The sequence below is a fragment of the Otolemur garnettii genome, unplaced genomic scaffold (genome assembly GCF_000181295.1).
Source record: "Otolemur garnettii isolate 467f Iridium unplaced genomic scaffold, OtoGar3 scaffold00062, whole genome shotgun sequence".
Classification (NCBI taxonomy): Eukaryota; Metazoa; Chordata; class Mammalia; order Primates; family Galagidae; genus Otolemur; species Otolemur garnettii.
Window position 1 is genome coordinate 5,774,757 of NW_003852457.1, and position 18,474 is coordinate 5,793,230.

Sequence of the window (18,474 nt, forward strand, 5' to 3'; positions counted from 1 at the left end):
GGATTTTATTTTTGTTCCCTCTTGTCTATTCAGCCAGGCATGCAGTCGGGCAGCCGTTCACACGGCAAGTGATGGCATGTCCGGCAGATTGCACAAGTGGTCCCAAACCTGCATCACTCTGTAGATACACCCACTGCCTTCTTATCTTTTCCCACCAAAAAACAAAGAACCTATTTTCCTGCCCTTGATTCTGAGTTTGGTCAAGTAACTTGCTTTGGCCAATCAGACGTTAGGAGAGGCTTGAAGATGCCCTGCACATTTCTACTTGTACTGCTTTGCTCCTGCCATCACCAAGTGAAGGATATGCTGAAGCTGACTCCCTGTCCAGGGGGAAGACAAGCTGCGCGAAGCAGGGTTGCTCCAGCTAAGGTGCCCTAACTAAGCCCAGCTACAGCAGAGTCCCCATTTAATGTGTGTGTTATGTGTGTGTGTGTGAGAGAGAGAGAGAGAGACAGAGAGAGAGAGAGAGAGCGCACCACCCTGGCTGTGCCCAACCCAGATCAGCCCACCCCAGCTGTCCCAGGCATGGGGGCTGGAATAATGAATGGAGGTTGTTTGAAGCCGCTAAGCGTCAGGGCGTGGTGGGGAGGTGTATGTAGCAAAGTCTAATTAAATCAGTTGTTCTTTTGTACCATTTTTTTCAAAGTTAAATAAATGTAGGTCAAGTTAAATAATGTTACTATCTTGACCATTTTGGTTGGTAAAAATAAGTTGTCCTCCTGGTGCATTGTGAACTAATCCACCCAAACCCTTCACCAAAACTGTTAAATGCATATTACACGTTTGTACAAACAAATTTTGAAATAAGGCAAAATTTTCCTTCACGTTTTTAAATTTTTCAAATACTCTACATTTTGGTTAAGCTGCCATGCCTTGAACTTGGTGTGATTATCTGAGGTCAGTTCATTTCCTGCACTTGTTTAGGCGTGTCTGTAAATTACAGGCCCCCCATTCTTTACAAAAGTATTAGTTTGAGATGAACCTATTAATGGGAGAGATGTGTGCTTTGGTTATAGTACAACTTTCCTAAAAAGAATATTTAAGGATTGTTTTAAGCAAATGAGCATGGCAATTAGTGTATAGTATACAACCACAATTTCAAAATTGAAAATAACAAGTCTTATATTTTATTTCACCTTAAAAAAAATCCAGAGCAAGTAACTGGAAAAAATGGAATTAACTCCTAAAAACATCACAAATTCAATAAAAGAGAGGCATGTTATAATATGTATAATTTACTTCAATCTTGGTTTTAAGCAGAAGAAATCTGCAGAAATTTTACTTTAAAATATTTTCGCATAAACATTCTGGTATGTGTGTGTGCAGATTGATTTTAATGCTCTATAATTTTAACAGTTAAAAGCCTTGCTCAGGGCACAAACTTCAGGAGTGCTGCTCTGAGATATCAAACCTTTTTATTAGATGATTAGCTAGGTTTTCTCTGGTGGAAAGAGCTGTTCAGGGTGTGGGCTGGGGCTGTCTCAGGTGCAGGTGCTGCTGAGCCCAGTGGTGGGGGGTGGGGGAGCTGCTGAGCCCAGTATCTTGGCGTGATCCAGACTGTGCCCTTGACTTAGCTACCTGTCCAACTAGAAGATTAGCTAAGCCCTGCTCCTCAATTATTGGTGCTTTTGTTTCACATAAACCATGATTTATTAGCTAGTCTAAGGGGCACAGAAGGGACCTCACAGGCTTTTAGGAATGAATGTGCTAGTCTGTTTCCATATCTTCTGGCTTATAAATGTTTCCACGACTCCATTTGAGGCTTGCTTTCCCCTGCACATGCTACCTGACAGCGATGCCGTGAGCCTTCCAACCTTCACCTTCCTACCTATGACCATAGAAGGCTGCCCAGAGCCTCCAGGAGACCCGTCAGTTGTGAAGGGCCAAACTGACGCTTGGCCTTAGGGAAAACATTTTATAATTTAAAAAACAATTAATGCTTTGATCACAAACATTTTTAATAGAATTGCACCATGAATAGTGTATGCAGGTGAGATGTATCCATAGTATTCATTATGAATTACTGTCCCTAGTACAGCATGTCTAGTCGGTACCAGGGGACAGGAGTGCTTGAAAAATGTCCTGTTGCTTGGCACATAGTTAGTGCTAAAATAGCAAAAGATGTATTTCTTTTTTTTGTTTTTATTTTATCATCAAAAGATGTATTTTTGATAATAACACTTGTTATTATGATAAGTAGATTGGAGACTGACAAACTGTGGCCTGGGAGCCAAATGCCACTTGTTGTAGTGTTGTCAATAAAGTTTTACTGGAACATAGCCACACACATTCATTTACACATTACCTTTGAAAGCTTGCACAGGGGCAGAATGGAGTAATTTCAGCAGACACCTCATGGCCCTGAAATAAACTGGAAAATTTACTATTTGATTTTACTATAAAACTGAAATAGTTACTATTTGATTCTTTACAGGAAAAGATTGCCCACCCTGACATAGACAGATAGCTTTAGGGTCTGATAATGTGACTTCTCAACTTCATTTGAAGTCATAAAAGTGGCTTGACTTGTGTTGTATCTGCAGGGTTTTTTATTTGGTTTTATATCTTCGGAGTCTATAGAGATCCCTAGAGAACACTTTTGTGAGAGGAGGGAGAAAGGGTGTTCCAATGACTGGAAAGAGAGGCAGAGGGAGGAGACAGGGAACAGGTGGCAATGGGCCCTTTCCTCAGCCTCAGAAAGAACCTGCCCATGGCTGGTTTTCTGCTCCTCAACCACATAAGCTTTCTTCTCACCCCAGGACCTTTGCACTCACCATTTCCTTTCCCTGGGTCACTTTGCTCTCAGGCATCACCAGACTGGCTCCTTCTCAACACTCGGCTCCTTGGAGAGACCTTTCCTGACCACCCATTCCAAAGCCTCACCCCCCTCCCCCACACACCCTCTGGACATCACCACTTGTTTCTCCCCCCTCCCATGTCACTGTGGTTGCTCAGCGTCAGTCATCCTAGACCCTGTGAGAGAAGGACTCTCCTTTGTCTCATTCGCCACTGTACTCCCAGAGCTTAGGAGGTGCCTGGCACACCAAGGCTCCCAAAAGAAAAGAAAGGATTAATGAAATAAGTTCATGGAATGAATTAAATCCGCCAATTCATTCCATTAATTAATTCATGCCATTAATGGATTAACTAATGGAAGAGATTAATGAAAAATCAATGACCACACAGTAACTACTAAGCCCTGGGTCTCTGCTTTTCTCCCCACTGAGTCCGGCCTCTCAGTGGACAGCTGACAGCTGACAGCAGTGGGGATTTCCTGTTTATACAGAGAACAGGCACAAGAACTTAGCTTAAGGAAAACGGCTCTAGCTCACCCGTACTGTTTTCTTTAACTCATATCTACTCCTCTATTTATTCAATATGTATGGAATACCCACTCTTTGCCAAGTACTTGACCTTGTACCCTGAGGTAGCCTTCAGTTTTGGAGTAGAGGTCATTAAACAAGCCATTAACAACATGAGGGACTGCGCAGTACTGCATGCCCAGGAAGTGGGCGGGAAGTGTTAGGTTAGGCCAATAGCAAGGGACCTCTGAGACTCTCCTAATGCACAAAGTGGATGCTTTGTTGTGGTGCTGCCTTGAACAATTCCTCCATCTGGGAAGAAGGACAAGAGTGGGGCCCCATCTTAATCCTGTCCCCAGTAACAGCCATAGCTGGGGAAGGAGGAACAGCCCACAGGCCAGGCAGCTCAGGTGCAATAGGATTGGTGAAGTGACTCAGATTAGAGTAACCTAAGGCTAAGTGTCTTGTTAACTGTCCATCAGAGTGGGTCCATGGTGATGTCTGAACCACGAGGAAGGCCCAATCCAGATGGCATGAAATGGGACCAGGCCATTACCAGAGCCTTTTTGTGTTGTAATAAGGGGGCCATTTGTTGTCTTGGCAAACGTATCCGCCTGTCTTTCTTTTCTTCTATAACGGTGGTTCTCAACCTTCCTGATGCCGCGGCCCTTTAATGCAGTTCCTGTGGGTGGCAACCCACAGGTTGAGAACCGCTGCAACTTTGTTTCAGGCCTGTCTTGCTTTGGTGGGACTGGTCATTTTTTTGGCCAAAATCACACCCCAAACCGAGAACACAGACACCTCCTGAGCCCTACAGGACACTAACCTCAACTTGCCATTTTGAAAAAGGCTTGTCTGAGTTGATGGCTTCCAACCAGACTCTTGGAGGGGAGCCTGCAGGGGCAGATGGGGGCTGCTTTCTCAAGTGACAGAGCAGTGGGGTACTTTGAAGAACTTGCAGAGGTGTAGCTGGGCAGGGCTCGAGGTGGAAAGCACTAAGTCAGTGGATCTTAACCTTCCTAATGCCACAACTCTTTAGTACAGTTCCCGTGGGCTGTGACCCACAGGTTGAGAACCGCTGCACTAAGTGGAGAGGGAACATGGTCACCTGGGCCCGCCATGGCCACGAGGACAGGTTTGCACTTCACTCAGTCAGCAAAGGGAGAGATGAACCCCTCAGAGGCCCTGGCAATTCTACTTTTGCAAGGGGAAGGAGGCAGGTCCCTTCCCAGTGAGGGCTTTCAGCAGGTGCCATAACAGGTAGTAATAACACACAGGGAGTAGGGGGACTAGCAGATTCTGGGGACATGGAATTTTCAATGCTAAAACTAGGAAAGTCTCAGACCAGCTGAGAGCACTTGGTCACCCTACCAGTAAGGCTGCTATTTGACCCATACACACAGGTATGGCTACAGTGGTTATTCCAATAATGAAATATTAGATACTTAGTGGCTTAGTAAATAGCAGCTTTCTTGTGTCCCTGTTTGGTGTCCCCACACCCTTGCCAACACAGCCTACTGGCCCAAACCTCCCAGGACTTCCTTTCTCTGATCTTGAAATTAAAGGAGTAGCCCCTGGCACAGCTGGGGCACTTTTCCTTGCTATACCTATTGACAAATGTCACCTTGGGTCCCGTTGTTTCATTGCCCTTCCTTCTGCTATGCCTTCTCTGGACTTGGAGCTCCCTGCATCTCTCTGCCTCTCAGGATGCCCACCTACAAATCTGCAGGGCTGCTGCCATCATCTCCTGGCTGTGGGATAGGGGTGTGGCAGCCGGAGATGGTGAACTGAGCACAGTCCTGGGGTTTTCCACATGTCCTTCCTCCGGAGCTCTTGTACAGAGACAACACCTGAGCCTATCTGTAGAAACAGGTGTAAGATCCCTCACCAAGAGATGACTACCAAAGGCTGGCCCCACAACTCCCAAGAATGGAAATAAACAGTCAAATCGTATAATAAAAACCGCCCCAGAGGTTTTTATCCACTTGGATAGCTTGATGCAGTGTGCTAAAAAAGTATTGTCACCTATTTTGTGTAAGATTCTGTTCTTCCACATTGGCAATATTTGAGATTTCCACTGCGACTTGTTTTTCAAGTTCACCAGTTTCCCCTCAGCGGTTACAGAAGTTCTCTGTGGGCCGGTTACTGTGGATTTCATCACTGTGCTTTTGACCAGGGGTTTGGTGGTCCAGCCTCTGTTACAGGTTGAAATCTGCATTTGCTGAGATGCTCCTTGGGCATGAGCTTAGAGAAGTGACTGATCCCAGAAGGCAAGCACTCAGCACAGGGAAGGGGTCATCAAGGCATCTTCAGATTGGGTTGAGTTAAGGGGCCTGATTCCTGCTGTGTCTCTCAATGCTTGTGTGATCTTAAGCTACCCTTCCCCATTGCCGTGCTTACCTGCACAATGAGAGGGGAGCTCTGGGCATGTCTCAGTCATCCAGAGGCTCATGGGGCCCTAGCATGGCTCTTCTATTCATCTTTGTGCCAGCTGTGCCCTGTCTCACTATACAAGCTGCTGTCTCAGTGCAGTGAGCTGCTGGTCCCAGGAGCAGGGCTGGCCATGTGCAGCTGGCACGAGGTCCTCTTTATCTTCAGTGAGGGTCTGGGGGACAACTCCAAACAGCCACCTGAATGATGTTGGCCAAGGAGAGTCATGTTTAAATGCTATAGGGAGACGCCCATTTTCTTACGTCCTTGCCTCCCTCCTGACACCCCTGTGCCCGGCTGTTCCTTCTGCCTGGAGTTCTCTTCCCATGGAACTCCCTGCTTCCCTTGAGGCAACGCCTTCTAGCATCTTCCCTACTCATCAGCTGGGTTGTGTTCGTGAGCTCTTCCCTCTTCGGCATGGCACGTGGGATTACGCTCGCCTTCCGAAGCCTCTCTTTATCTAGTAGGCTGTGAAGCCCAGGAGGACAGGTGCTGTGGCCACACTGGTGCATCTCTAGAGAACGGTCTGGGCACACAGTAGGAGCTTCATAAATGTTTAACATGGAATGATTGATTGGCCTGACTCCTTTTTCATGCTGAATTCCTCCCAAATTTTATTTAGCCATCATTTTATTTTCTTCCACCAGATTATCAGTTCCCTTCTAACCACTTCAACCATGTGGGTTGAGATCATCTGCTGGGGGGAGGGTACAGAGGTGAGTCACCCCTGCTGCTGGCAGCCAGGGCCCTCTGCTTAGCAGGGAAGACCAGTGTGTTAACAGGCATGGCACCGTATGTAAGAACTGTTGAAAGGGGCTGTGGCAGCCATTAACTTGCCTGGGAAGTAGAAGAGCTTCACAGAGCAGGGGAGATTTTGTTTGGGTTTTGAAGGTTGTACGGGACTCCAGCAGGTGGAGAAATGTGAGGAAGCGTTCCAGACACATGCAAAGGCTCAGAGTTGTAAAAGGCCTGGGATCGCAGAGAGACCGCGAGCTATCGGGCGAAGCACAGCTCGTCCTCTTTGAGATGAAGCATGTGCATGTGCTAGAAACCACTGGGGATTCTTTGAAGACGGGAATCTGCTCCCTCTCTCTTGCAGCAGTGATTGAGGCCAGGCAGAGGAAAAGTAGCTGACCATGTCACGTAGGCTCTGGACCTTCCAGAGCATGTGGACCAATGGCTCAGTGGAAACAGCTGGGATCCATGGTGGGACACCCGGGGTGCAGAATAGAGGCCAGCAGAGTGACCAGCCGGTCAGCTGGAGCACAGCCCTCTGGGAACAAGGCTTTCTTCCTTGCAGCTGTGCTCACCCTGCACCTCTGGCTAAACAGGCCTGGGGCAGCTCCTCTCCTGCCTGCCCACCTTTCTCACTGCCCCACTGGTGAATAGCTGAAGAACGGCTTCTCTCCACGTAGTCTACTGGAGCTTATTGCCCAGACACGTGGATGATGGAGGGACAGAAGCAAGCCCTGGGCAGTCAGTCAGGAGGCTTTGTTTATAGCACCCAGGTCACTGTCATCCGCATGGCCACACAACAGTCACTTATCCAATCAGCTCTCTCATCTTTACAGTGAAGCTTCTTATTCATGCCCCCTCTAGCCTATAGGATGGGGGGAAGGATGTGTAAGATGAAAGGGCTTGGAAAACTCTAGAAGGCTGGGCCCATGCCATCATTATTGTTTATTTTATTCCATTCAATTTTTACCCACTTTGGCAGTAGCAAGAGGATCCATGCCGCCAGCAGCCACCTGTGGTGGTCATATGTGCAAGGCCCCACACAGTGGATATGGTCTGATAGCTGCACAGGTGTACTCAGAGCAGAAGGGAATATTTGACCTTGGAATTCATCTGGAAAATGCCTGCTTCCTACCACCTCCAGTGTTTCATGCATGACTCCTTCTGGTGGTCAGGCCTGCCTGGTTGTCTTTTTGGCACTGTTTGTTTGCCTCTGTTGCTTCCTACTTTCAAAGAGGCCTCCTAGCCTATCTTTCCTGATCCAAATTCCAACCACACTTTGGACTTCAGCCAAGCTTTTCCTTTTTTCTTCAATAAACTTTCTTGGAGTCCATCCAAAGGTCTTTCCATTCCCCTTTTGGTTCTGGGGAAGTACACTTAAGACCACATCCTTCCCCGGAGCGGACACAGTACTTCTCAAAACCCTCCCTGAAATTGAAATCCTAGCTTCTCACAAGCAAAGTTACATAGTTACCCAGCAAGTCTTAGTGGCTTAAATCAACAGGCCAATTATATTTTATAATTCTGTGGGATGACCAAGTTCCATAGGGTGGTTCTTTTGTGCCACACAGCCAGGATCACCCATGTGGCTGCACTGGCTGGGCAACAGCTATGACTTGAATTCTCTTATCCTTTGGGTTCTCTGTGTGCCCTCTCTTTGGTAGCTTAGCTTGAGTTTCCTCACAGCATGAAGACTGGACTAGAGGCAGTGTTCCAAAAGGGTAAGACACGTTGTGCAAGATGTGCAAGTGTTTATCAAGCCTCTGCTTGTATCATGCTTGCGTCCCTTAGGTCAAAGCCAGTCGCCTGGCCAAACCCATAGTTGGGGTCAGAGAAAACTGCGCTAGAGAGATGGCATCAAGTCAAGTTCGTCGGGGCCACTACTGTACAGATTGCGCAGGTACCCTTCCTTTTTGTTGACAGAGTAGTAATTCTATCTGCCCAATTTTACACGAGCAGCTGAGACAATGAACATTTGCCTCACCCAAGGGTCTGCTTGATTTTAGGTAAAGACCTTTCATGTTTTTCCTTTCCACAACTTCCTCTTCTCTTCTGTTCTTAAAAGAGACCCAGCACTAATTACCAAAAACACTCCGAAGATGTCTCATGCATTTGCAGCTGGAAGTGATGGTTTGTATTGTGAACTGCCTTGCAGGTTTTTGAGGCCTGTTATGGCACTGAGAAATTTCATCATGGCTTTTGTCTTTTTATGATTATCCTCACCTCTGATTTTATTATTGTATGCCTTTGGGCTTATTGTTTTAGAGGTCACCTGCATGTATTCTTTATTGAAACCAGCTTTCAAGAAAGCATCTTATAAAATTATGTAAATTATTGTTTTGAAGTAAATGCAAATTGTCCTAAAGCTTAGATATAATTATCAAATTATTGACACAAATATACTCAGTGATGCAAATTATTGTATTTTTGTATATCTAAATGACATTTCAGGTCAGCAAGTTTATTAACACAAATTCATTCACATGTTGGCCTTGAGAGTCGGCCACTACCTCTAGGAAGCATCATTGAAGCAGGATGCCACCACCTACTACAATTTTGAGTGATTTACATTTGATTACACAAGTGCTTCTTCATTAATTGAAAACATTTTGAAATACTACTGGTAAGTGTAAAGAATAAAGATGTTTGCTGACTGAAAGTGGGCAAACCACAGAAAAGCCAACTGTGGACTCATCAGTTCAGTCATAAACCTGGATTCCCCACAGAAAGGGATCTAAGTCATGTCCAGATAAATGCCTCTAAAGCCAGGAGACCTTTCAGTAACAGCAGGTGTTCAGGAACTCTGAGTGATAAATGGGTAGGAGGAAGAAAGTACCATGAGATTAATGGAAAAACTCAGTTTTCAAATAATTAACCCAGGAGCATCACCCCTAATCCACAATTTCTTTTTTTAATTTGATTTTCATATTTTGTGGTAATTGGATTTTGAGACAAATTTTAAAGTGCTTTATTTCCAAAATTCATTTTGGTCACAACATCCAGGAGCAATCCATCTGCTGATCAATAAATAACATTTAAATGCTGGTTCAAGAAAGGCAACCCAGCACTAAACCAATATTGTCAGCAACTGAGAACAACTCTCATTTCCTGAGAGAAATCGATTCACAGTAAAATAGATTATTGTACATATTTATAGTTCTAAAAGGAAAAGCTCACCAGCACAGCTTTTTGAACAGTTTGCTTCCAAATAAAAGATTGTAATAGAACTCACCTGCCCATCTTGTGGCCAGGAGACTGTGTGGCCACGACTCTACCACTGTCTTGGAACTGGCTCTTTTCAAAGTGTGGTGGGTACTATGGGCATATCCTAGATGGCAAAATGAGAAGAGCACCTGGTGTGGGGAGCTGAGTTGCACACCCAGCTTTTCACTGGCTTGCTGTGTGATCTCAGAAAGCCATTGAGTCTCTCTGAACATCCCTTTTTCCCATCTGCCCAATTTAATCTCCCAGGTTGGGAGGATAAAATGAAGGGGGCGGAAAGGAGATACTGTTGTACGTATATTTAATGAACTGGGTAAACCTGGGGCCTTATAAATGGTTCCTGATTTCCCAGGACTAAGGAGCATGAAGGGTTCCTGAGAAATCAGGTGAGTCATCCTCAAAGCCCACAGCAGTTTTATTACTAGAAAATAAGTTACAAAAGAAATAAACGTGTTTGCAATCTGTAATATAGTAGACGCTCAGAAAACAAAGATGAAAAAGTAAGGACTTTTCATCATCAAAAGTAAGTCCTGTAAGGACTCTGTGCTCAAGCAGCTCATGGTCTGGTGGGGTAGAGGGCTGTGCAAGCAAGAGACCGGGCATGGAGCAAAGCAAGTGACACACACAAAGCACGACCTTCAGGCTGCCCAAAGAGAATGTCATCACGTTGAGCAGCAACAAGTGGGGTTATTCCAGGAAAAGACTGGGAACAGGCAAACACCAGCATTTCAGGGGAACCACAGAAATACATCAGTGTTTCCCCGACTTCAATCGCTTTTAGTCTGCTTTGACTTTTTTTTTCATACTGCTACCATTTTTTGACGAATTTCAAAAAAAGTTAATAAACTATTTAAAAAGAAACTTTATATTACTATGATAAATGACAAAGTTATCACTTATAAATAGAAAGGATCCTTAAAACACAGGCAATACAAACTCTTTATTCAACAAATAACTGTCAGGCTTAGTTTTAGTTCCTGGGGCTAAAGGGGGTGACCAGGACCGACACAGGTAAGCGATCGAGATAAATGAAGGTCAGGGAGTAAAATATAAAACAACTTCGGAGGGTCAGACAGGGTGGTGGCGACCCTTGAAGATGTTATTTGAGTAGAGAACTAAAGCGAGTCCTGGCGCTAACCTCCTCAACATCAAAAAATGACAACAAGGTCACTACATTTCAGCCAAACACAGAAGCAGGGGAAGGAGCAAGTGCGAGCGAGGCGAGCTCGCACCCAACTGAGACTTTCGGCTGCAGGAAAAGAGACCGAAAGGCTAGGAAGTCGCTCTCTCACGCGTGGTCCTAGGTGGGTCACTGCTCTCTGCACCGCCCCAAATCCAGCTGGTGTCCCAGCGGAAGGCTTCCCACGCGTGGGGAGCCCCGCAACCTCCTAGTGGGGCGCAAGTCGTAACCACTCTGAACGACAACTAGCAAAGTGAGAACCAGCAAAGTTAATTCACGGCCCCGCATCAGTTGCCGGCTCAACAGGCAGACGAGCCCGGCACTCGCCATCTACGTCCTGCCCAGGGACCCCACACCCCGCGAGACTAAGGGCTGACGGACGCCGGGCACTAGCCAGGAGGCGCCCAGGACCGAGACCCGTATTCTCGGCCTCCCGGGAGCCCCTCCCCGGCGCGGCTCAAAACTCGGAGCTGCGGAATCGGCGGAGCGGGATACAAAATACGGCCTCTGGGCGCGAGCATGCGCGTGAGCCCTCCCGGTCCGGCAGCGCTCGGCGCTAGGGGAGGGTCACCCGAGGCGGACGTGCGCTGCGCAGGCGTCTGCGCCCCGTGGGGAGGAGGGCGAAGACTCCATCCGCCATGTTGGATGCCGCAGATTCGCCATAACTTCGCCGGCTCTTTTCTTAAAAAAATAAAAATAAAAAGCGAAGCGTCGGTGGAGCGCCCTGCCTTCTCGGCCCGCACGGGAGGGGGCCCGGAAGAGCCCTAGGCTTTTTTTTTCCTCCGCGGTGGGGGCGTTGCCATGGAGACGCGGGCGGCAGGTGAGCCGGGCTGGGGGTTGGGGTGAGGACGGGGTGGGGGTGGGGCGCGGCGCGCGGGAAGCCGTTTCGAGCGTCGAGTAGAGAAGCCGCGCGCAGGCCGGCGGCTGGCGGAGGGATCCGCGGCCCAGGGCGGAGAGCGAGCGTAGTGGCGTTCTGCGGCCCACGTTCAGTCGCTGATGGTATCCCGCCGCCAGAAAAACAAGTAAAGAGGGCGCTGGTGGGAAAGCAAGCGCTGGGCCGTTTCCAGGGCAACGGGCAGTGCCGGGGCGCGTGCTGGCTAGCAAGCGCGGGCGTCCCAGTGGGCGCGAAGTTCGAATCCCGGCGCTATCAACTCTGGCTTGGTGGACCTTGGCTGGGCCTCCTCCTTGCCTGGCATCAGGTTCCTCCTCTGTGAAATGGAAGCCTTCTCCAGGCCGCAGTGTCAGGCTCCCGGCTGGAAGCAGCTGCTCAGCTGGCTGGGCCTAATACAGTGACAGACCTGCCACTTTGCACCACGTGCAAGTCATTTAATCTGGAGCTTGGGGTCCTCCCCCGTAATTAGCTCTAGCTCCCACTCTTGGGCACTGACGTCACACGTTTTGCCGCTCAGCATCCCTGACAGCTCTAATGTGTAGGGTATTTATTTACGAGGAACAAAAGTTCAAAGAGGTCAGTTTCTTACAGTTTAAAAATGGCAGAGCTGGGGCTTTAAACACCAGCTCCCTCCAACTTGGGATAAAATCCAAACTCCTGCTGCTTGCCGGGCTTGTACTTTCTCTAGAACAGGGCTTGGCTCGTAGGAAGCATTCACTACATGCTCAGTGAGGGGAGGAACGAAGGGTTTCGCCCGCCCCTGTCGGTCTAGTTTCCTTGCAGGGGCCCAAGTGACTTTTTGGATACACGAACATCATGTCACTGGGGCTCGTCCTCCACGTCAGCCCTCACCAGATTTATTTGTGAGCCTACAGCTCATCTGTTGAAGCAGTGAGGGTCCCCATGGTGAAAGTTGGAGAGGCAGGGCACATTACTCCCAGTCCCCAGGGACACCTTTCCTGGCTTCTTCAATTCAAAGCAAGAGTTTGCCTGGAACCTCCTTTGTGCTATGCAGGGGTAAAGGGCAGTGCCAGCCTGGCCTTGACCCTGTTACCCGCTGTTGCAACAGGTGGACCGGGTGTGGGAGTGTGTAGTGGCATGATGGGCGGGCCCAGAACATTGGAGAGTCAGGGGTCCTGAACTGCACTAAGCATGCTTTCTTATATCACTCTGATGAGAACACCAGAGACTGACTCTCCAAAGCATATACAGGTTGAGTATCTCTAGCATGAAGATCCAGAATCTGAAATGCTCCAAAATCTGAAACTTTTTTTTGTGTTGATATAATGCCACAAGTGGGAAATTTCACACCTGGCCTTGTAAAGGGTCTCCGTCAAAATGAAGGTGTGCAACAGTGAAGGTGCTGTTGTTCACACTGTAAAATGCATGCAGCCTGAACGGCCCACTGGGAGCCCTTGTTTGTCCTTGTCTGACATCTGACACAGGTCTTCTGGTGATGCTTTTTCACTGTATTAATGGCATATCACATTTTTTTACTGTCAAGTACTTACATATGAGTAAGTGAAGAAACTGATTCCTTACTGGTAGTATTTAAATTCAGACAGGATTGATGGTGATACTATACAACCACAGATCGTCCACAACAGAGGCTGAGATAGTGACACCTCTGCTTAGTGATAATGGTTCCGTATTTACAAACTTTCTTTCATGCACAAAAGTATTAGAAATACTGTATAAAATTACCTTCCGGCTATGTCTAAAAGGTGTATATGAAACATAAAGGAATTTTCTGTTTAGACTTGGGTCCCCTCCCCAAGATACCTTATTATGGATATGAGAGTATTCCATGATCTGAAAAGGTCTGAAATTTGAAACACTTCTGGTCCTAAGCATTTCAGATAAGAGATATCTAACCTTTAATTTATTTGAGAATAGTAGGGGATTGCAGTTGGGAATAAGTGATCACAGGCCCATCCAAAGATGTTGGGGCAAGGGGAAGAGGGAAAGTCCACGGAAACTGTTTTGAAACAAAGACCACTGGTTTTAGGGGATTATTGAAAGAGTTGGCATTAGTTCACTGTGGAGATAGCCATGTCAGACAAGCGTCCTCCTGCAAGGAGTTGATCTGGAATACTGTGGTTCTAAGGAATTCCTTGCTTAGTTCTTGTCTTAGGTTTATGTACCTTCAGGCCTCAGGCCCCACTTTGTTAGGGTTTGACAGTGACTCCATTTTGATGCACTTAAAATAATGACTTCTCCATTCAGTGCCTTTCTTCTCCCATATGGCTGCTTATGGAGAATGAACTGCCCACCGCTTCCCTTTTGGAATTTACCTAACAGTTTCTAAAAAAACCCGGAGCATATGTTGTAGTTTTCTTTCAAGTTCCAGCTGTAACAAATGAGAAAAGATCATGTTTTCAGAAATATTGTGGCCAGCTAATTTCTGAAAAGAGTTTTCTATTTTGGTTGTTAGGTTAAAGAAGGAGAGACAGTGTAGTGAGTGATAAGGAGGAATTGTGTGTGGTCTCCAAGGCTTCCAGGTCGTGAACCAGCTGAGGCCACCACCTCTTTGAACTGGAGCTCTATTAACACATTGCTTCTCTTTCAACTGACTTTCCTTTGCCTCACCCTGCGCCTTATAATTTACATAACAGCTTTTCAAAGATAGCTGTCCTGAAGTAGAATTAAGTTGCTGCCTCAGGCAAGGGCAGTCAAGAATCACATATATTAAAAACTCTCCTTAATTGCATTTCTTTTTATAGTTTCGTGCTGCAGCCTCTGAAAACCTCTGCATTTTATAGAAGGGATTTAGCCTAGAGTTAAGTTTTCCCACCCCTGTTTACTCTGTTAAACTTTCACTGTCTTTGAACTTTCTCAAGGACAGGCGTCAACTGTAAGGGTTGGACTGGTTAGGAGAGTGGAAAGAACATTTTGCTCTGGGTGCTGAGATCCGCTTCTCACCAGATTCCAGAACTTTGTCCCTTGCATCTGCAAAAGGAGTCCCTGCTCCTGCCCGGTGGATGCTGGCAGCACTCAGGAAATGGTGTTTGATCTTCTGGACCCAGAACCAGCTCTCCACTGGACGTTGTCATCTGCTCAGTACATTGCTGTCCAGTTGCTCCTTGAAAGCACTGTGGATGGAAAGGTGGGATAGAATTTGAGTAATTTTTTAAAAGAGGAAAAAAATAATATTAGAATGAAGCAAAATAGACATTTTAAACATCCAATATACAGATTTCCAGTTATCTTCTTTTTTTTCGTTCTTCAAAGGAACATAAAATATGATAATTGATATTGCTTATAAAAGGATTATGCTTGGCATATTAATATTAAAATGGGATTAAGTTTGGGTAGCACAATTTTCTTTTCAAAAAAATTTTACATTTTTAATTGTACTTTGACAAATTATAGTTGTATATATTCATGGGGTATAAAGTGATGTTATAGCCCACAAATATAATGTGGAATAATTAATTCAGGCTAATTAACCTGTTCTTTAACTCAAATATTTATTATTTTTTGTGTTGAGAGCATTTGAAATTTATTCTCTTAACAATTTTGAAATGTATAATACATTATTTGTTATATTCTCTTTGTTGTGCAATGTCTTTCAAAGAAAAAAAAAAACTAATTCATTCTGAGGCTTTAACTGTGATATTCCAGTTTCTCCCCAATCTCTAATCTCTGCTTCTTTGAGATCCATTGTTTTAGATTCCACGTATAAGCAAGAATGTGTAGTATTTGTATTAATACTTCTGTGCTTAGCGTCTTTCACTTAGCACAATATTCTTCGTTTCCATCCATGTTGTTGTAAATGGCAGAATTTCTTTTGTAAGGCTGAATAACTCTATTGTGTATGTATGCTGCAGTTTTTTTATCCATTGACCTATTAATGTGCACTGAGGTTGGTTCCTTAACTTGACTATAGTGAACATGAGATCTGACAAATAAGTTTGTGTGCTTGCCATTGTTCAAATCTGTGGGCAGCACTGTACAAACCCCGCGGTAAGGTTTCGTAACCTTGGTATATCAGCGTCTCACAGCTGTGTTCATGTCCACGTGTGATGGTATCTTGCTGAGTGGAGGTCATTATTGTTGTGTGTTTTTGTCTGTCATCACGAGAATCTCAGAGATTAAAATAGATCAATAAACAAACATTAAATTTCTTTTTAAAGTTGGCAAGAGTAGATGTGAAATCAGAGAGATGTTAGTCCAAGTTTATGGGGATAATGCCATGAAGAAAATGGCAGGGTACAAATGGAGTAGATGTGTTTCTGAGGGGAGAAAGCGTCACTAATGACGAGAAGCGAGGGCAGCCTGTAATGAACATTTGACAAAAACATCGCAAATATTTGTCAAATTGTGTGTCGGAATCATTGGCTGACTGTGAGGAGCACAGCAGACTAAGTAAACATTGATAGAGAAACAGGAAAATCTTAACCGAGAATCTTGGCATGGGAAAGGTGTGTGCAAAAATGGTGAGGAAGGAGCTCACGGATGAACACAAGCCAAGGAGAGTTGAAGTTTGCCAAGACCTTTTGGAGAAGCAAGATGGTATTTTGGGCCACATTATCGTGGGTGATGAAACATGGGTGTACCGATATGACCCTGAAACAAAGCATCGAAATTCACAACGGAAGTTAGCAAATTCTCTACGACCAAAAAAGTTCTGTCAGTCCAAATCAAGAGTAAAAACAGTGTTGCTAATCTTTTTTGTTGTCAGAGGGATCATTCATTATGATTTTGTACCAGTTGGACAGTTAACCAACTTTCCTATTTGGAAGTGCTAAAAAGGCTGCGTGAAAAATTTAGATGAAAATAACCTGACCTTTCGCCAACAACTCGTAACTTTTGCATAATGACAGTGAACCAGCTCACACCCTCCCTATTCCCCTGATCTGGCCCCCATTGACTTTTTTCGTTACCCAAAGATAAAAGAAATATTGAAAGGAAGACATTTTGATGACATTTAGGACATCAAGGGGGACACAAAAACAGCTCTGATAGCCATTCCAGCAAAAGTTGCCTTGAAGGGTGGACCAGGCACCGGCAGTGGTGCGTAGCCTCCCAAGGGGAGCACTTCAGAGGTGACTGTAGTGATACTCACCAGTAGGGTATGTCGCACTTGTTCTAGGACGAGTTTGTGAACTTAATTGTCCTCATAGTGCCTTAGTGAACATAGGCATGCAGACCTCTCTTTGATATATTGATTTCAGATCTTTTGGGTTCTTTTAAATTATGTAATAAATGAAGTTGCAAAGTGTTGAACTTTGGAGTCAGGTACTGTTGTGCTCCAAGCGGAGTGTGGCCTGAGCCAGGTGGGCAGAGTAGGGCCTGGCCTCAGGATGCTGGTGGGAGCTGCAGGCTGTGGGGATGGCAAGGCGGTAGTGTCCCACAGTGGGCAGTGAGGTGTGAGAGGACCAGCTCAGCTGTGGACCTAGAGCCCAGGAGCAGGCAGAGCTTGGGGTGTCCTGGCATTTCTGGAGGGTATTTTATCTCAGCCCCATGGCTCCTTGTAGAGCCGTAGCTGGCTTCCTTCTGAGTGTCGAGTGTTCTCCTTGTGTCTCTGCCAGGGGGCCTGTTCTTCAGGAGCTTCCCCGAGGGGTGCTAGTGTTAGTATTTTTACTACCAGCCTGCTTCCCAGTTCACCCAAATGTTTGTGCCAAACTTTGTGCTCTTAGCCCGGGCTGCAAAGACCAAAATGACATGTTTTTTTCTCTTGAGGATTTCACGGAGTCCCAGCAGTGGAAAACTGTTTCTTTATAAAAAAGGAATAGGTGCTATGACAGAAGCAAGCTCTGGGTATTGGAGGCTTCAGAGCGTGTGCACCTTGCTCAGCCCTAGGAATTCTGGTGGACTTCCTGGAGGAAGAGACACCTGAGCCGGTTCTCGCAGGGTGAGTAGAGGTACCCCGCAGAGGGACAGCTGCTGAAGACACAGGTGTGTCCTGTACCACCAGTGATTGCTGAGCACAGGAGATGGCCCCGGGTGCTGGAAGTCTGCTGAACATTTCCCTCAGTTTTTGCCTGCTTACCTGTTTTCTTAATATTATCATTTGATGGGCAGAAGTTTGTAATTTTACTAGAGTGTGATTTACAGTTTTGTATTGATCAGTAGTGCATTTTAAAGAAATTTCTCCTACTTTAGGGTCACAAAGATATTCTCCTAGATCTATTCTTATTTTTTTATGCTTTTTGTTTTTTGCTTTTGGGTTGAGGTCTACCATCTATCTCAAAGTAGTTTGTATATGGTGTGAACCAAGGACTTTTTTTCCCTCTGTGTGGTTGTCTAGTTTTCCAAGCCTCATGTGTTAGAGGAGCCTTTCTTTTTTCTATTGATGTAATGTCTATTTCATTGATCTGTTTGCTCATCTTCAGCTGTAACACACTGTCCTGATCCCTGTAGCTTTATAGTCATTTTGAAGTTACAAAGAGTAAGTAGGAGGATGTCTTTTGGAGGGGCAGAAACAGAGGAGACCTTCATGAGGTGCTGTCATAGTGCACGTCAGGCTGCGGGGACAAGGGAGGGACAGAGGTAGAGAAATAGACTCCTCTGGGACTGGTGATTGCTTGGATTTCACCTCGGACGACAGCAAGCGTTGCATCTGTGTTTCAGGGAAGGAGGAGTGAGGAACATAAGCAACAGGCTGGGGGACGGGAGAACTCTTCAGTTTGTGCGGACACGTGCAGCCTGGGGCCGTGAGGTGTGAGTCCCTCTTTTGGTGAGAACTCTTCAGTTTGCGCGGACACGTG

At 45.9% G+C, this 18,474-nt stretch overlaps 1 protein-coding gene across 3 annotated transcripts in view; it reads left to right on the top strand.

Moving 5' to 3' along the window:
- The first annotated feature begins 11,482 nt into the window (after positions 1 to 11,482).
- The window catches only part of ZFAT (zinc finger and AT-hook domain containing), a 195,925-nt gene continuing 188,933 nt past the window's right edge, over positions 11,483 to 18,474 (top strand). Inside the window, exon 1 of one of the 3 annotated variants that reach the window (XM_012807040.2) lies at positions 11,483 to 11,689. In XM_012807040.2, the coding sequence (XP_012662494.1) occupies positions 11,671 to 11,689 (19 nt within the window). In that variant the 5' untranslated portion in view covers positions 11,483 to 11,670. Of the gene's footprint in view, positions 11,690 to 14,593; positions 14,868 to 16,990; positions 17,619 to 18,474 lie in introns of those variants that run through there. The other 2 variants (XM_023514939.1, XM_023514938.1) reach the window with 2 other exon arrangements.